Below are 19,805 nucleotides of genomic sequence, written 5' to 3'. Positions count from 1 at the left end.
GGAAAGATATAAGGTTTTGATGAGAAGATGCCCACCTGACATGTTTAGTGGTTGGGTAAAACTCCAAAACTTCTATGAAGGCTTAACTCTGGAAGCAAGGAGGGCACTAGACTATTCCTCAGGAGGATCACTCAATATGATGAAAACCCCTGAAGAAGCTCAGGATCTCATTGAGGTTGTTGCAAACAATCAATACTACTATTCATCAGAGAGGCATCACAGCTCAACCTCAAAAAAAGGTGTGATGGAGCTTGAAAGTATTGATACCATATTGGCACAGAACAAGTTAATGCATCAACAAATCCAACAGCAAATAAAAATGATGGTGTAGAGAATTGATGGCATTCAACTAGCCTCAGTGAGCACAGCAAGCCAACCTTCAAATGAATGGGGTCAATGTGAAGGAGGCTTTGCAAGATTCAATAATGAGCAACAACCTGAGCAAGTGCAGTATATGCACAACACCTCAAGTTCCTCACAAAATGACTTCCATGGTGATACATAGAATTCATCATGGAGGAACCTTCCTAACTTGAGGTGGGGTGACAATCAAAATCAATGGCAGAGGAACCACAACTCCAACAATTCTCGCAACACGAACAACCAAAATCACTCATCCAATAATACTAACTAATACAAAAACCCACAAAACACAAATCATCAACCCCACAACAACTCACAAGCCCACCAAAATAACTTCTCCACACTTCCATCCAACTCACAAAACACCCACCTCAATGTCCCAAACAACTTCCAACAACAACAATCATACCCCAACATGCCACCCAGTGACCATAAGGAAACCAGGATCTCAAATCTTGAAGCAACTATGCAAGCCTTTACCCAAACCACACAATCACTTGCTCAGACTACACAAAGTTTAGCCAAAGGACAAGAGCGACAAGAGGCCACGATGAAAAATCTTGAGAGGAAGATGGGACAAATGGCTAAATAAATCACAGAGATAGGTGAGAAGCGAGAAAATGCACTCCCTGGTACCACTGAAGACAACCTAAGGGATACAAGAAAAGCCATTAAATGGAAGGAGTGTAAAGCAATCACTTTGAGAAGTAGAAAGAATGTGGAGAAAGAAGCCATCACTCAAGAAGAACACAACAAAGAAGGCATAAAAGAAGAAGTGAAGGAGCAAGAAACCTCTACACAGAGTGATCAGGCAACAAAGAAGGAGGCAGTGAAAGCAGACCCACCAAAGCTACCATATCCTCAAAGGCTCAAAGGAGAAAACAAAGGGAAGCAATACTCCAAATTTCTAGAGATATTTAAGATACTGCACATCAACATCCCTTTTATAGAAGCACTTGAAGAAAAGCCATTATATGCTAAGTTCATGAAGGAATTGCTGACAAAGAAAAGATCCTTGAAAGAAGGACAAATGGTTGTGATGACCAGGGAGTGTAATGCCATCATCCAGAAAGGATTGCCAAGGAAGAGGAAGGATCCAGGGAGCTTTCATATCCCCTGCACAATAGGCAACATGATGATTGAGAGAGCATTTTGTGACCTTGGTGCAAGCACAAATCTGATGCCTCTATCCTTGATGAGGAAGCATCAAATTCATGAATTGAAACCCACACAGATAGCCCTCCAAATGGTAGACAAATCCATTCAGCAAGCACTTGGAGTTGTTGAGAATGTATTGGTAAAGGTGGACAAATTTTTCCTGCTAGTTGACTTCGTCATCCTAGACATGGAGGAAGATGACAACATCCCCATCATCCTAGGGAGACCCTTCTTAGCCATGGCCAGAGAATTAATAGATGTTAAAAAAGGAGAATTGATGCTAAGGGTGTATGAAGAGCATATAATGCTCCATGTCTTCAAGAATTTTCAAGATTTCACTCAAGAGGAAGACTGTATGAAGATTGATTCCAAAGATCCAAACTTGACAAAGGCACTTGATGAGACACTCCCAATGCACTTAAGCTCATGCTAAAAAGAAAAGAAAGAGGTAGAAGTGGTGCAACAAGCTTAAGGAATCAAGGAGGAACTACAACCAAAGCCTGCATTTGAGATTCTCAGCAAGGATCTTCTAAACATTGAAACTCCAAAACTTGAACCACCTTTGGGAAAAGAAAAAATTCCCAAAAAGAAAGTACCAAAAGGGTGGAGAAACAAAAAAAATTCCCACTGAAGGCTTCTCACCAGGGGATAAAGTGATGCTATCCTACCAACCAATGGAAACATCTCCACACTTTTTTGGATACTACACAGTGAACAAAATCCTCTCACTTGAGCATGTGGAAATCATCAAGAATGATACTAGAAGGAAGCTCACGGTGAGAGGGAAAGGGCTAAGACATTATGATCATCATCCTCCCTAACAAGGGACAACCTTCAAGCTAGTGACTATAAAAGAGCGCTTGTTGGGAGGCAATCCAACCTTAGGTAACTCTTTCATACTCTTCTTAGAATAAATGGTTAGTTCAATTTCTGTGTATTATGAAGAATTAAGTTTGGTGATCCACACCAATGTGATTGTACCAACAGAGAAACAAAATCAAGGGTGAATGTATGAGACTGAGTTTGGTGTTCCACCAGTAACATCAATTGAGCACAAAGTAACCCTTGAACAATTATGAATAATCATAAATTCCAAACAATTATAGAAATTGACTAAACCTGCATTTCATTTGTGTTCCTTTTAGTTCTGTGATAAACCTCAATTTTGTGGTTTATCTTGTGCTTATTTCGGGGGATTTTATCAACTTTTCTCACATTTATTCAATAAAATAGCATGGTTTTGTAATCCTCCCTAAATTTGTGCTTAAGTGTGAAAACATGCTTTTTTGGCCTTAAAATAGCTAAATTTAATTCACTTTAATTCCATTCGATGCCTTGATGTGTTTGTTAGTGAATTCAGATTGAAAAGAGCTAGGAATGAATCATAGGAGTGAAGATAAAAGCATGAAAAGTGGAGAACTCATCGAAAAACAAGGATTTGGAGTGCTTTAATGGACGCGCACGCGCGCGCATGTGTACGAAGTCGCATGGTGACGCGTACGCGTACATGGCGTGTACGCGTACATGACGCGTACGCGTGGATTAAAAAAAGCCAAGCGACGCGTACGCGTGACCCACGCGTACGCGTCGATACTCGCACGTGACCTCATTAAAGTGAAAACGCTGGAGGTGATTTCTGAGCTGTCCAGGTCCAAATCCAACCCATTTCTGAGGCAATTTCATGTAGAATTCAAGTTTGGGCAAAGGGGGAGCACTTAGTTAGTCATGATGAGCCTTTAGTTAGTTTTCTAGAGAGAGAAGCTCCCTCTTCTCTCTAGAATTAGGGTTCTTAGGTTATTTTCATCTTAGATTTAAGGTTCAATTGTTGTTTTCATCTTGTTTCCTCTATAATTTCTTGTTTCTACACTTTAATTCTCTTAGTTTGTGATGTTAATTTTACTTTCATGCCTCTTTTATGTTCATGCACTCATGTTGGATTTTGATCCCCTTTTAATGCAATTTGATGTTTGATGTCTCTCTTATTGTGATTTGAGTTGTGAATTTACTCTCCTTGCAATTGGTAGTTGGTAGATTTTACTATTTTTTGCACATTTACCATGCTTTCCTTTTATGCCTTCCAGGTGTTTCACAAAATGCTTTGTTGGATGTTAGAGTAGAATTTTGAGTATTCTTGGCTTGGAAAGGGTAATTGGGCAATCTTGAGTCATGAAAACCCAATCCATGTTGGCGATCTAAAATTGTTAGCTAATATTGTTTCCATTGACGCTAATCTCTCGATAATTCAATTAGTAAGTGATTAGGACTTCTGGATTGAGATTAGCTAGTCTTATTAGACTTTCATCAAGTATGAGGATAACATGATACCTTCTTCCATCGTTGGGGATGACGTAATAAGATAAATTCTTATTTATTATTGTGACATGATTGATTAGTCTTGTTTGACGTTCTCCCTATGTGAAGATAACATGAAACCTTCTTCCATTTGTTGGAGTTGACTAAATAGGATGAATTAATCATTGCATGACTAGGATAGAAAGCCTATGTTCTCAATCTTTTCCATGAATGTCTCTCTTTGTTAATTGCTTTCTTTAATTGCTTACTTGATTTACTCTTCTTGTCATTTAAATTCTTGCCCATTTAATTTCTTGTCCCTTATAAATCAAACCCCATATTCCTTCATAGCCAATAATCATTCACTTCATTGCAATTTCTTGTGAGACGACCCGAGATTTAAATACTTCGGTTAAATTTTCATTGGGGTTTGTACTCGTCACAAAACCAAATTTTTTATTGGGAGGATTGTTTGTTGGTGTAGAACTATACTTGCAACAAGATTACATTCATTTACTGATAAATTCTATACCATCAACGAAATTTTACAATCATTCTGCAATCTATTTTCTCATAGAATTGCACATGATGTAGTATACATGCATGAAAGATGCACTCTATTTTGGCATACAGAAGTAAGCAAGGAACTAAGCTTGGTGTCCAGACACCACTTGTAGTTCAAGAATTCATAAGCATATATGCATGATAACTACCTTTCAAGTGCTTGGGGACAAGAAACTTTCAAAGTTCATTGTAGGCAGTCACTTAAATTTTTGGAAGGATTAAGCATCATCAACCAAAGAGACAAAGAGGGATGCAAAGACCAACAATGATGATGATAAGGAGTAAAGCAAGTGAACTCTAAGAGGTTGTATTGTTAAGTGATTGTCTTGTATTTAAAACTGCTATCATTGAAAGTAACATTGTACCCCTGTTTGTCTGCTTAGTATAGTTTCTTTGTAGCTTAATAACTAAGATGCTTGATATATCATAGCACCATACTCTTGAAAAATTGCTTGCACTCAATATCTATAAGAATGCAAACAGAGAACATTTCTTTCAAAAGAAGGATTGAGGAATAAAAAAAATTTGTTTTGAGGCAAGAAAACGATTAAGAGAAGTGGTGGTTCTGGTTGTGTGATTGTGTATTGAGGTTGCATGTTTGTGAAAACTTGCATGGGAGCTCATAGGCAGGAAATAGAGTTCAAAAAAGTATTGTGAAGATTCTCAAACATCTATTGATCCAAGAAACAGCAATAACAGAAAACAAAAAAAAATAGAAAAACAAAGAAAAAGACCCAAGGCTCTGAGCATCAATTACTAGGAAGAAAAAGAAAGAAACAAGAACTCAAGGAGTTATCATCCTAGTTAAATGCTTGTGGTGGAGTTGTGTCAAAGAGAGAGGCTTGATCAAGTAAATCCTAAGGGGTGCTTCAACACCTAATACCTTAGACCAACTGAGTTGGGAGTATTAATTAAAAGCTTATCTTAAAAAGCCACTTTGAGACATGACACCAAGAGTTGAGGCCAAGATACAAAAGGAAAAGAAAAATGTTAGAAAATAAATGCTGCTTCAAGGTGACTATCTATAAAGAGATTTCCATAATATCATTTGAATGAAAGTCCTAAGATCTAAGACTTCCAAAATGTAGGGACTAATAAGCACTGGAATCCTTGCATGAACATATAATTCAGAGTACACCCCACTGTCACTTAATCACTTCACTCACCAAGGCATTACAAGCTATTCCTCAATGCATTCCAATTAAAAGAAACCTCTGTGCATAGTTCTTTTCTTGCTTGAGGACAAGCAAGGTTTAAGTTTGGTGTTGTGATGCATTCTCATTTGAGCTAGATTAGCTAGTTAGTTTGATTAATTTTAGTCTTATTTCATGCATTTTCTTTGAAATAAATAAGCACTATGATGAAATTGATCTTCATGCATTAATGTGTTAAGGACTAAGTGAATTTTTGCTAATTCTATGCAAATAACTCAAGAAAAAGTTGAATGAATAAATTATAAAAATTGAGTGCATAAGATGCCAGAGCTTTGATGCATTTTGTCCTTGTGATCAGGAACAGAAGAAAAGCACTTTTGGCGCTACGCTCGTGTGATGAACGCTACACTTTTGAAAGAGAGTGCTCTTTAATAGTGACGCGTACGCGGGGGTGACGCTTACGCGTTGAAGTGGCAATTTTGGAAGGCCAGGCGTACGCGTGGGAAGGAGCAGCGTTCTTCACCCAAGAGCGCTACGTTCTTCATCAACGAGCGCTTACGATAACGTTCAAAGTTGGGATTGGAAATCTGGCCAGTGACGTGTACGCGTGGATGAGGCATATGCGTCAGAATGGCATTTGGGAAGGATCACGCGAATGCGTGGATAAAGCGGCAGCGTGGATGTGATGTTTTCAAGGCCACGCGTACGCGTGAGTGACGCGTACGCGTGGAAGAGCCTTCTTAGCGTGAGTGTTACGCTCTCATGGAGAGCGCTACAAGGGACGCGTAGGCGTATGTCACGCATACGCGTGACAAGTGTTGAAGACCAGGATGACACGTACGCGTGAGAGACGCGTACGCGTGGAAGTGCCAAAATGATGAACGACGCGCACGCATTGCGGACGCGTACGTGTGGGTGTACGAGTGCACCCCTTTCCTAAAAGTGCTACATTCTCCTGGGAGCTGATTGGTCCTACTAAAAATAAAGCCCATTTTGAAGCAACTTGGAAGTACACCTGAGGCAGCCACTGAACTAGTATAAATAAAGGGATCTTAATCATTAGAAAGGGGGCTTTGGATACTTTTAGAATTGAGAGCTTTTTACACTTTGAGAATTCAGACTTCTTCTGGATCTTCTTTTCACTACTTTTATTTTAGATCTTTTTGTACTTTTGCACTTTGAAGATTTCACATTCTGCACTTTTCCTCTTTTCTGTTTACTTGAGCAATGATGAACTAAACCCCTAATTTCATTAGGGGGAGGAGCTCTATTATAATTATAATGAGTCAATGAAATTCTTCTTCTTCTCAATTCATTTGGGTATCTATAGGATAACTTCTGTTTTGATTGTGAATTATCCACTCCGGAAGGGGGTTTAATTCAGTCGAATGCTTGTGTGAGCCTCGGAAGGGGAATCACTTGCAGAAGAGGATTGTGATGATTGATGATACAGAAGAGGTATTCCCTTTACTGATCTTTCAGAGAAATCCGTGTATTCAGAAATGATCTCGCGTACTTGAAAATTAGGGTTGTTACATTCTACCCTCCTAAAAGAAAATTTTGCTCTCAAAATTTCAGCCAGATGCAAGAATCCTTCTTCAAGCGGTCTATTTCCTTCAAGCCATCTTGACGAAGAGATCGGTCCGTTCCTTACAGCATCCAAATCTCACAGCCATAGCCATGAAGATCATAACAGCTATGAAGATAGCTGTGGCTCACGTCGATTTGTCTTTTGGAGCTCGATTAAACCATGTCTATTCACAGTCATTGAGGTCTTATCCACACCAAACAATCAATATTAAGGTGATCAGTCTTAATATCTCAAGCTAGGCACAAACATTGCCAAAATGAGCACTAATAGATATTCATGCCAAATGTATGTTGAAGATACCCTAACAGCATGAGACACACAAGCAGAGTATGCAACGAAGCATAGTCAGTCCACTCCCCAGGCTCTACTGGGAACGAACTGCTCTGATACCAAATTGTAACGACCCAATTTTCAGTACGCCTAGGACATACTAGAAACTGAGTGCTACCAATTTGTCATCCTAATTATTATCTATTATTTAATATATGAGCCTGATTCGTTGTTAAAAGCGTAGTTAGTTAGCGAGGTACTTTTTTCTTTTTAAAACGTTTGAATTAATAAACAGAATCATTTATAATCAATTCACAAATAATAACAGATAAAATAGTTATAAGCAACCACACATAAATACATCACAAGCAGCTAACAACATTTAGTGATCCAGCCTTTATTAGAGTATAGACTTTTAGTTAGAACACCCCTAGATATAGCTAGATAATAACTATATACATATATATACATACAACATCCCAGGTCCTGACCTGTTCAAGAGGTCCCTAAGCTGGCACCTAGGCTAGCCTATACTCCATACTCACCTAGTCCCTCTAAACTACTAAAGGGAGGGAAAGTACGTTCTAGGTCTTCAAAACTCAAGTCAGGTGGAATGTCATCAAAAGATAGAACATCATCTACTACTCCTCTACACGATCATACTTTTCCATAGGACGTGTCTCTGGTACCTCATGAAGTAGCCACGCAATAGGAATCTCGTACACAGGATTTAGGTTAAAGTGCGCATACGAACGGGGTGCAGACGTTGGCTAGTCTCACAGTATATACATATAATCAAAGAACGATATTCACCCTAGACTCAGAAAGACTGCCTAGAGCGAAATCCCTTTTTGCGTACAACCCTCTGCGAACTATGGAAAGGAACTCTTTCTTCCATTTGAAGGGGAAAGAGAGAGAGAAGGGGTAAGAACTGGGGAGTTATTAGTAGGGTCGGGGTTATTAGTTAAGTTCATTAATTCCATGTTATTTAGCAGGTAAATAGCAGAATACAAAAAAATAGTAAATAGAAGATACAGATAAATAGAGAAGATAGAGAAAACAGATAGCAGAACACAAACAGAAGGATACAAGAAAATACAAAACAGACACAGAGAATAGAATACAAACAAGGAAAACATACATTCATACCACAATCAAAACAAAGGAAATGCACTACCAAGTATGATGCATGTCTAGCCCTAGCGCAGGTAATAAGCTCATTTGTCGGTTACATACCCGCTCCCAACGTTACGCGGAGTCCTCTGACCAGGTAAGGCTTTCCTGTTGGCAATGTCCCTCGCAAGAGTCCTTTGACTTGTGAGGCAAACCACTGCAAGAGTCCTTTGACTTGCAGGGCGGCACTAGCAACCCACTGCAAGAGTCCTTTGACTTGCATGGCGGAGCTAGTTAACTTATATCTGCCCAACACACTCTCTGTAAGAGTCCTTTGACTTACAAGAGCATACACACACTCTCACTATAAGAGTCCTTTGACTTACAGGAGCATACACACACACTCTCACTATAAGATTCCTTTGACTTACAGGAGTATATGCTAGTCGTGTGTTCTCGATACCTCTGTAAGAGTCCTCTGACTTACAGAATAGCATTATAGCTAAGTATCCCAGGAAAGCACTCTCAGTGGTCGTACCACCATCTATCTGACTGCCTTCACGCAGCAGATCATCACATAATCATTCTCATTATCATCATCACTTTCACATTCTTATGCAGTACCTCTTTCTTTCTTTGTTCAATCATGCTATACAAACTTTACAGCTTTTACTTTTACAACATCGTAACTCAAACCATTTCTCTTTATCACATTACTCTTTTCTCTTTGTCTTTTTACTTTGCTCTGGTTACTCTTTTCTCTGTATCCCTTTATTCTGCTCTGGTTACTCTATTCTCTGTGTTTCTTTACTCTGTTCTGATTTCTCTGTTCAACGTATGTATTTAAAGCCTATGTAAATTTCGGTATGAATAGTTAGTCTGTCCCAAGTATAGGTTCATTAAGTCTATACTGAAACAGTTAAACTTTTTATATAATACCTAACCCTATTCGCAATTCCAGGACTAACTATGTTGCCCTAGTTCATTCACTAGTCTATGTCTGTTTTTCTGTCATTAAAACTTTACAGACTTTTCTTTGGTTTTTTTTATCTTTTCTTTAACTTTTTATCTTTCATTTATCTTTGCCTCAGTAATATGTTCTTACCACTCCCTAAGTGTTTTATGAAGGTAATTATGAGATTCTGCGCTTAAAGTTGTCTTTCTAAAGCTTTTACAAAAAACTGCCTTTTCCGCATTATTTTATTATTTTTATTAAAATATTATTTTTAATTAAATATTATTATTTAATATTTTATTATTATTTATTATTTTATCATTAATTTTTCGAAAATTACCCCTTTTTAACTTTTAACCTTTAAAAATTCACTTTTTACCACCCGTAACTTTTAATATTTCTACTTTAACCACCCTAACTTTCAGAAATTACAAAATAACCCCTCAAACACCAAATTATTTACTTCCTTGCCCTTTCTAAGATCTAAAAGGTGTTCTTCAATGTTTTTCACCACACTCAAAGTGTTCTTCATGTTCTTCATAAATTCTTCAGATTCCTTCTCTGTTTTTACCTGTTTTTCAGTCTTTTCAGCAACCGATTTTTACCATAATTCAAAATAAAATTGCAGCCACTAAAACCCCATCTTTTCTAAATGATTTTAACACAAATTGAACCTCAATTTAAGCTCTAGGGTTTCGTTTTTCCAGCTGCCCAAGAACATGAACTTTAAAGCTTGAATTTCATCAAATTTCATCAAATTTTCACCAAAATTTCAACAAGAATTACTCATACAAACAATCAATTTCAAGCACAGCCAAACCATATCATAATCACACAAATCAAACACAATCAATCAAGATTAAATTCGTCAATCCCTACCTGGTTTTGCTGCTCCTAATTCGGTTAAACTTTCATGTGGTCCTTAAGCACTTTTTCCTCCTAAAATACATCAAGAGCAACTTTAAATCCACAAACTCTCAACTGACAAAATCTCCCTCAGCACGTTAGGAAGAGATATCTCACCTTAGACTTGCTGAAAATTAATGTTTCTTGGCCCTCAAGTCAAGTTAAGCATGATTCCTAAGGAAGAACATCAAGAAAACACATGTTTTGCATGGTTTTCCTTGAAAACCAAATTGAAGAGGGAGGGAGACAGCCATCTCACCTTATTTCCAGCATTGATAAATCACATGGTTATGTAGAGAAGAAGAGAGGATCATTTTGGTGAAATCGGACTTTTGATTTGAGTTTTAGTTCAGAAGAAATCAAGCTTTGAAGATTAAGTGTTCATGAAAGTTTCTCTCTTTTCTCTCTTGTTATTTTCGGCCAAAAATGATGAAATGAGACAGCCTTGGAGGTCTTGGAGGTGTAGGGTGAGTTGTGATTGGTTGGCTTGGAGGTGGATTAAAATAATATTAAAATATCTCTGGTGTACAATTACTAAAACTAGGTGTATCAGAACACTCGTAAAAACATCTCTAAAAATTATTTTCTGAGCTACTAGCATAAATGACACTAGTAACATATTTATTATGAGAATAGAACATGTATAATGAGGCCTTAGTATTGCTAAATTTATCAGAGAGTGCTGGTGCTAAGCTGCACCAGTAAACCGTAAACCCGGTTAAACCGATTTTCTATTTTTAACTAAAACAGACCAGGTAACCTTATAATATCATTCAAGCATTTTCTAATACTAATATAATGATAATATTATACTATTATCTCTCTCCTCTCATAAATCGAGTCCGGTTTGTCAAACTGAGACTATTTACGAAAAACCGAATCAAAACCCCTAACCGATACAGTTCAAAAACTAGGTTCTTCGTGACCACGTTATCGAGCTTGTCTCAACTAAGGTCCTGAGTTAAAGATAATATAATGACAATGAGGATTGAGATGCTTGATGATACAGAAGAGGTATTCCCTTTACTGATCTTTCGGAGAAATCCGTGTATTCAGAAATGATATCCCGTACTCGAAAATTAGAGTTGTTACAATATTCAAAGATGCAAAGAAATTGGTGACAAGGTGAAATGAATGTCAAAGAGCTAGCAATTTACCTAAGAAAAATGAGATGCCACAGAGGTTCATCATGGAGTTGGAGTTGTTTGATGTTTGGGGGATTGACTTCATGGGATCATCCCTACCGTCATACTCAAACAATTACATAATGGAGGCTGTGGATTATGTGTCAAAATGGGTAGAGGCCATAGCTACATGAACAAATGACAACAAAGTTGCTATCAACTTCTTGAGAAAGAACATATTCAGCCGGTTTGGAATTCCAAGAGCTCTTATAAGCCATGGGAGAACTCAGTTTTGCAACAAGCAACTTGAGACACTCCTCTAAAAATATGGTGTCAAGCACAAGGTGGCAACTCCATATCATCCACAAACCAATGGTCAAGCTGATGTTTGAAATAGAGAGCTCAAGAGAATCCTTGAGAAGACTATTGGTAACTTAAAAAAAGATTGGTCCAAGAAGCTGGATGATGCACTATGGGCCTATAGAACAGCCTTCAAGACACCCATTGGCATGTCTCCATACCAATTGGTGTTTGCAAAGGCTTGTCATCTACCAGTGGAGCTTGAACGTAGAGCATTTTGGGCTCTAAAGATGTTGAACTTTGATAATCAAGCTGCTGGGAAAAGAAGGCTACTACAACTCAATGAGCTAGAAGAATTCAGATCTCAAGCATATGAGCATGCCAAAATTTACAAGGAGAAAGCAAAGAAATGGCATGATGACAAGCTAGCAAGAAGAGAGTTTGTAGAAGGTCAAAAAGTTCTGCTATACAATTCAAGGCTCAAGTTCTTCCCAGGGAAGCTAAAATCAAGATGGTCTGGACCCTTTACAATCCTTAAGGTCTCTCCCTATGGTCATGTAGAGCTGATGGAGGACAAAACACAGAGGAATTTCACTGTGAATGGCCATAGACTCAAGCACTACTTGGAAAACTCATTGGATGAGCAAAGAGTGAGCTATAACCTCAATTAAGGAGAAGGGAACGTCAAGCTAGTGACGTTAAAGAAGTGCTAGTTGGGTGGCACCCCAACACTCATATCATTTCATTTTTCCTGTTTTCTAGAAGTAGTTTTTGTTGTTAACTTAGGTAGTTTAATCTTCAGTCTCAGGTGTTAGTTCATTAGTTGATAGTTCTTTGGTTTATTTTTAGTTTACTGGAAGTGCAAGGTTGCATGGTACACTAATTGAGGTTGATTGATTGGGCTGAGAAAATAGCTAAAAAGCTAAGTTTGGTGTGGCTATTAACCTACTTAATTTAGGCTTACAACAAATTGGATTGATTTAAATCTAGAAGTAAGCCCAAAAATTAAGTTTAGTATGGCCACCACTATAGGAAATTCACACAGCAAGCCCAACATGGTTTAAGTTTAAAAGCATTTAGTAAATTGGTGGGTGCATAAAAGGCTACTTCATTGTGTACGAAGGGGATGGAAGTGGAAGAGTATGAATGAATTAAATTTATTCCACCCATTTTGTACACATTAAAATCTAATGATGAAACCAATTTGCCATATGCAATGGATTTAAGTTTGGTGTCCCAAAAGACACCCATCAATAGCATTTTAATTGCATTTTAATTGGGGAAATGTGAATCAATTTTTTTTATCATTACTGATGGGGAGTTTTTGAATTAAATTTTCAGGAAAAGGTGGGGCCCACATGATTGATAAATCTTCAAGTCAAGGAGTCAAAGTGTACTTGCACTTTGGAACTCAAACACCTGAAGAAAGCTAAAAGGGTAGGGGTTGGCGCCTCTTCCCACGCTAGGCGCCACCCCCAAGTAGGAAAATATTGAATTGCTTTTTACTTCCCACCTTCCCAATTTCCAGACTAACTTTCTCACTGACGCACGGAAATTTGTCTCTCAACAAATTTCCCTTCGGCAAGTATACCGAATTGTCGTCAAGTAAAAACTCACAATAGAGTGAGGTCGAATCCCACAGGGATTGATTAGTCAAGCAACTTTAATTAGAGGAATGTTCTAGTTGAGCTAAGCAGAAATTGAGTTGAGGAATTACAGGAAATTAAATGGCGGGAAAGTAAATAACAGAAAGTGTAAATGCTGGAAATAAATGGCAGAATGTAAATGGCGAAAAGTAAATTGAAAAATCTTAAATGGGGATTTGGGAAGATGAGCATAAAAGTAAATGGCAGAAAATAAAGAGAATGGGTAAGATCAGAAATGGGGGATTCATTGGGCTTAGGAGATGTTGCATTCTCCGGATCAAATTCATACTCATCTCTTCCTCAATTAATGCATTCATTGATCTCATTGGCAATCTTAAGTGATTAGATTCCAATTCCTTGGCAACCCAATCTCTCTAAGCTTGAACAATTGCCCAATCCTTGATTTAATTGCTCATGGGAAGAGATGAAGTTTGGTCACTGATTATACCACATGCATTTCCAAATCAAAGTGTTGGTAGGATTATATGTCACTATATCCATCCAAACCCCAATTTGGTCCAACATGAGAAAGTATTTCTACCATGATCTCTTCATTCCTCTTCAGAGGTTCCGAAGAGATCCAAGTATGAATAGCTTCTTTTCCAAGACAACTACCCAATTGGATGAAGATTGAAAGCTTTCTAGTAAAATCAAGAGAAAAGAAAGAAGAAGAATAATGAAAACTATTATTGATCCATCAAATTACAACAGAGTTCCCTAACCCAATGAAAAGGGGTTTAGTTGTTCATAGCTCTGGAAATGGAAGATGATAAAGAAGAATGCATTCTGAAATTAAACTAGAAGTTGGAGAGAAAGTAAAATATACAGAGTATAGTTCTCAAGTTCTATATCTTCCTTTTTCAATTCAAAACTATCCCTATATATACTACTCTTCAGGTCTTCTAGTTAGCTCTTCAAGTCTTGGATATGGGCCCTTGATCTTTAGTTGAAGCAGTTACAGTCTTTAGTGGGCTCAGCTTTGCTTGCAAAGAAAGTGTAAGTTAGGCATGATGGGAAGTTAGTTAGGACGTTAGTGGCGTTAACGTTAAGTGTAAATTTTGGTTCGAGAGCATTAGTGACGATAACTTTGTCACTAACGTTCCAAACTAAGTGATCCACGTTAACTTCAACGTTAGTGGTACTAACATAACCACTAACGTTGCCTCTTTAGCCCTTCGCAAGTGTTATTGGCACTTACTTTTACCAATAACGTTGCTTCTGGTCCCTTTCTTCTACGTTAATGATCCACGTTAGTGTAACTAATGTGGCCCTTAACGTGGACATGCCCAAGCCTCGAGAGCGTTAGTGACACTCACCTTTGTCACTAACATTTCAAAGTGCACCCTTTTTCCCACGTTAGTTCTCTACATTAGTGTAACTAACGTGGCCACTAACGTGGGTATGCTTGCCATCTCCAACGTTAGTGACAAAAGTTGGTGTCACTAACGTTGGCACGTCATCTCTTGCTCCACGTTACCCTTCACGTTAGTGGTCTTAACGTGACCACTAACGTAGGCAATCTTGGCCTGATCCAACGTTAGTGACAAAGGTGAGTGTCACTAACGTTGGCAATCTCTTTACTCCATGTTAGAGTCCACGTTAATTGGATTAACGTGGCTCTTAACGTGGCTTAGTGTGGCATTTTGGAACGTTAGTGGTGTTCATTTTCACCACTAACGTTGGAGCTCCCCCTTTCTTCTTATGATGGCATTCGAAGGCGTTATTGGTGGTAACTCTACCACTAACGTTAGTGAAGCTAACGTGGCTGCTAACATGGCTCTTCTTTGCTTCCTTTGTCCTGAAATCAAACAAACAAGGTGCATCAAAGAATTATTTCAAGTCATGAGATCTTGCATCATCCATATTATCATTTAATTCATTCACAATTCTCATGAAATCATGTAAAGTTCACACTGTTTGCTTGAATCAAGATGTAAGTGTATATTCACCCAAAACTTGCTTATTTACTAAGAAAATGCATGAAACTATCCTAAAGGAGTAAAGAAAAAGGTCAGTGAAACTGGCCAAAATGCCCTGGCATCACAACACCAAAATTAAAGCTTGCTTGTCCCTAAGAAAGTACTAAAACATAAGAATGATGAATGAAAGAATAAGAGAAACAAGTTCTTATTATAGAAGTAAAGTTCTTGGTTTATGGGGTTTCATGCATAGCAACTTAGGTTCATTCCTTTACTGGTTTCCAGGTCTTTATCATGCTCTTGAATACTTTCTTGATTGCATCCTATGAGATCTTTATTCCTTGATATCCCCTTTCTTTTCAGGCTTTATTGCATTCTTAGGCTAAGTGCTCTGTGAGGGGGCAACTCTTTAAAATAAGCTTTCAGCCAACACTCCCGAACCAGTTGGTTCAAGGTGCTAGGTGTTGAAACACCCCTAAGGACTTACTCCCTTAAGTCTCTCTCCCCCAAACATGCACACCACAGGTATATGGTTTGTTATTTTCTTTCCTTGAGGCCTTGGTGTCCAGCATCTCTTTGGGTCACTAAGTGTTCTGTGGCAAGGTTGCTCTTGATAGTGGATTTTCAGTTGATAATCCCGGGTTAGTTAACCCAAGTTACCAAGTGATGAAGCACTCCTGAGAACTTATTCATCCAAGCAGATCCTTGGCACAAGAACACCACAGACACATCCCTCAAGATTTAAACCCTTGGTTCCTAGCCTTATTTCTTATTATTTTTCTTTCTTTTTTTTCAACTCTCACTATTCTTTTTCTTTTTCTTATTAGGACCTTTTTATTTAACTAGTCTCATAGAATGTGCTTCAGGAATAGGATTCAGAACATGTAGTTGCCTGTGTACCTTGTTGGTGGACCAACTTAGCTAACCAATTACTGCACCACAAACATTAAGAACTTACTCCACAAGATGAATCCCACTCTGGTTTTTCGTAACATTTTCTTTTATTCAGGTTAAAGGACAAGCATACACTTAAGCAGGATGAAAATAAAAATAGGGAACTTAGACTAGCACACATATGACAAAGGCAATGAAATCTTAAAAACAGAATTGAAAACTCCTACGTTAGAGTCCACGTTAACTTAGTTAACGTGGCTCTTTTAACGTAGGCTTGCCAACCTTCGAGAACGTTAGTGACACTTAACATTGTCACTAACGTTCCAATGTGCCCCTTAGCTCCCACGTTAGAGTCCACGTTAACTAGGTTAATGTGGCTTTTAACGTGGCCATGCTAGCCATCTCCAACATTAGTGACAAAGTTGAGTGTCACTAACGTTGGCTCAACATTCCCTTATCCACGTTAGCTTCCACGTTAACTGAGTTAACGTGGCTCATGGTGGCATGTGTGGGCTCCTTCCAACGTTAGTGACAATGTTGGGTGTCACTAACGTTGGCGTCACCTCCCTTCTTCACGTTAGCTTCCACGTTAACTAGGTTAACGTGGGAGTTAACGTGGCCTAGTATGACTTGGCCAACGTTAGTGATAATGTTGAATGTCACTAACGTTGGCTTCCCCCTTTTCTTCTTAACGTTAGAGGCCACGTTAACTAAGTTAACGTGGTGACTAACGTGGCCACTTATGAGCTTGGTCCAACATTAGTGATAATGTTAAGTGTCACTAACGTTGGCTCTATTTCCTTTCTTCCACATTAGAATTCACGTTAACTTAGTTAACGTGACTCTTAACGTGGGCAATGATGGCTTCGAGAGCGTTATTGGCAATCACTTTTCTCATTAACTTTGCAAGTTACTCCTATTCCACGTTAATATTGACGTTAGTGTAACTAACGTAGCCACTAATGTGGTTCTTCTTTACTTCCTTTGTCCTGAAATCAAGCAATAAAGTGCATCAAAGTTCTAGTCCAAGTCATGGGAAATGCAACATCCAATTTGTCCTTAAATTCATGCAAAATCCTCATGAAATCATGTAAAGTGCACAATGTATGCTTGAATCAAGATGTAAGTGAATATCTACCCAAAACTAGCTTATTTCCTAAGGAAATGCATGAAACTACCCTAAAAATAATAAAGAAAAGGTAAGTGAAACTGGCCAAAATGTCCTGGCATCACAACACCAAACTTAAAGCTTGCTTGTCCCTAAGCAAGTACTGGAACAAGAGAATGATGAATGGAATGCCAAGAGAAATGAGTCATTCTTGTGGAAGTCATGTCCCTGGTTTTATGGTGGTTTCATGCATAGCAACTTAGGTTCATTCCTGGCTTTCAGACCTTTATCATGTCCTAGAATACTCAATGTGATTGCATCCCATGAAACTTTTATTTATTGATCCTTTTGTTGTTATTTCAGGGCTTATTTGTGTTCTTAGGCTAAGTGTTCTGTAAGGGGGCAACTCTTTAAAATAAGCTTTCAGCCAACACTCCCGAACCAGTTGGTTCAAGGTGCTAGGTGTTGAAGCACCCCTAAGGACTTACTTGCTCAAGTCTCTCCCCCATACATACACACCACAGGCACATAGTTTATTTATTTTCTTTTCTTGAGACCTTGGTGTCCAGCACCTCTTTGGGTTACTAAATGCTTTGTAGTGAGGGTTACTCCTGATAGTGGACTTTCAGCTGATAATCCCGAGTTAGTTAACCCAAGTTACCAAGTGATAAGGCACCCCTAAGAGGTTATTCATCCAAGTAGATCCCTCACACAGGAGCACCATAGACACATGTCTCAAGATTAAAACCATTGATGCCTAGCCTTATTGCTTACTCTTTTTCTTTTATTCCTCAACTTTGATTGTTCTTTCCCTTTTTCTTGTTAGGATCTTCTTATTTAGCTAGTCTCATGGGGTGTGTCTCAAGCATAGTATTCATGACAGACAGTTGTCCTCCCACCTTATGGTTGAACTAACTTAGCTAACTTATGACTATACCATAAACTCATGAACTTATTCCATAGTATGAACTCTACTCTGGTCTCTTAAAAACACTCATTCTCTTTTCATTTGATTCAAAGGGACAGGCATACAAGTAAGTAAGGAGATGATGTAGTAACATAAAGATTAGAAAACATAGACCTATTCAGAAAAAAAACTTTAAAGACAGAATTTAAAAAGTTCAACTAACATGGAAGCATGTTCTATTTCATACAAGATCTTCCTTATTTAAAGCATAGAAAAAGATGGACCAAAGAAGGAACTCCACCACCTTTTACTCTTGTGGGTGTCCATGCTCTCCTTCTTGCTTGTCCTCCTGGTGTTTTTCTTGATTGCTTGTGCTCCCACTTCCCTTGCCTTTTCCAAGCAGCTTCTTCCAAAAACCACCATCTTCTATCTTCTTCTTGAGTGTTTCCTTTTGCTGTTTCACCTTCCTCTCTTCTTGTTCTACGAAATCTTTTTGGACCTCATCATATGTAGGGATGGTATAGTGTAGATGATGCATATTACTGGACATGTAGTTCAACTTGGCTTGAGTGTTGACGTTGAACTCCTCCCTATGTAGTTTCTGTCCTTCATTAAGTACAGTGAACTCATTGAATGCTTTTATCTGGGCTATTTGTCGCTGATTGAGTTCCTGCAAATGCTTATCTTGACGTTCTTGCCTCTCATTAACTTGGTGGATGGTTTGAGTGAGCTTGGAGTATTGTTCCTGTTGCTGCTCCATTTGTTGTTTCTGCCACTCTTCTTGTTGGCTCATCCGGTTTAGTATTTGCTCTTGTCCTTCCATATGTCTCATCCCCAAATCTTCAGTAGCTCTTAGAAGGTGATTCATATTCAAGTCGGCTGGGTAAGGATGCTCTCCTTGTTGATATTCTTCCTGATGAGACTCCTCTTGGTGAGCTCCTTCTTTTGCTTTTAGTTTCCCTATTTGTGGCCTTCTTTGTTGTTGAGTAGGTGTAGTATAGGCCATACGCTAGGTTGTCATTAGCCTCCCAGGGTTCACCCAGTCTGGATTGCTATCCTCAAAGACCACCTTGGCCTTTGTGCACAATCGGAGAATGGTGCTGGGGTACCAAAGCCTAGCACCTGATTCAAGCTTCTCAGCTGAATCTTGAATTCCCTCAGCTATAAGTTCATGCACATTGATTTCTCCACCTTGTACTAGGCAATGTACCATAGTTGCTCGATTAATATTTACCTCTGAATTATTTGCAGCTGGGAGAATAGACCTCCTCACGAGTTCAAACCACCCCTTGGCTTCTGGGCTAAGGTCTCCCCTCTTGATGAACCGGGGTCTCCCATCTCCATACCTCTCCCAATCAGCTGCTATAACACAGATGTCAGTCACGATCTCAGTGAGCTCATCATTGTCTTGGCTTTTACTTATCCTTGCATGATAGCTGGGCTCATCAAAATGTGGTGATTTCAGGTGAAGAGTTCTTATTATAGCATTTGGGCTGAAGTCCACCTCCTTTCCTCTTACATAGCTTTTGAAGGTTGGGGCC

General features: G+C 38.6%; 1 protein-coding gene across 1 annotated transcript; it reads left to right on the top strand.

The window, feature by feature from the left end:
• Positions 1-12,080: 12,080 nt before the first annotated feature.
• LOC112742591 (uncharacterized) lies at positions 12,081-12,461 on the top strand. Its single transcript, XM_025791830.1, has one exon. The coding sequence runs from the start codon at positions 12,081-12,083 to the stop codon at positions 12,459-12,461; it is 381 nt and encodes a 126-aa protein (XP_025647615.1).
• The last annotated feature ends 7,344 nt before the right edge of the window (positions 12,462-19,805 follow it).

The sequence above is a fragment of the Arachis hypogaea genome, chromosome 14, assembly GCF_003086295.3.
Source record: "Arachis hypogaea cultivar Tifrunner chromosome 14, arahy.Tifrunner.gnm2.J5K5, whole genome shotgun sequence".
In the NCBI taxonomy this organism is placed as follows: domain Eukaryota; kingdom Viridiplantae; phylum Streptophyta; class Magnoliopsida; order Fabales; family Fabaceae; genus Arachis; species Arachis hypogaea.
The sequence above is the reverse complement of the archived record's forward strand: the minus strand, read 5'-3'. Positions and strand labels throughout refer to the sequence as shown.

Coding starts and splice junctions, on each gene's coding strand:
- LOC112742591 (XM_025791830.1), top strand. CDS start 12,081: ATGTTGAACTTTGATAATCAAGCTGCTGGGAAAAGAAGGCTACTACAA.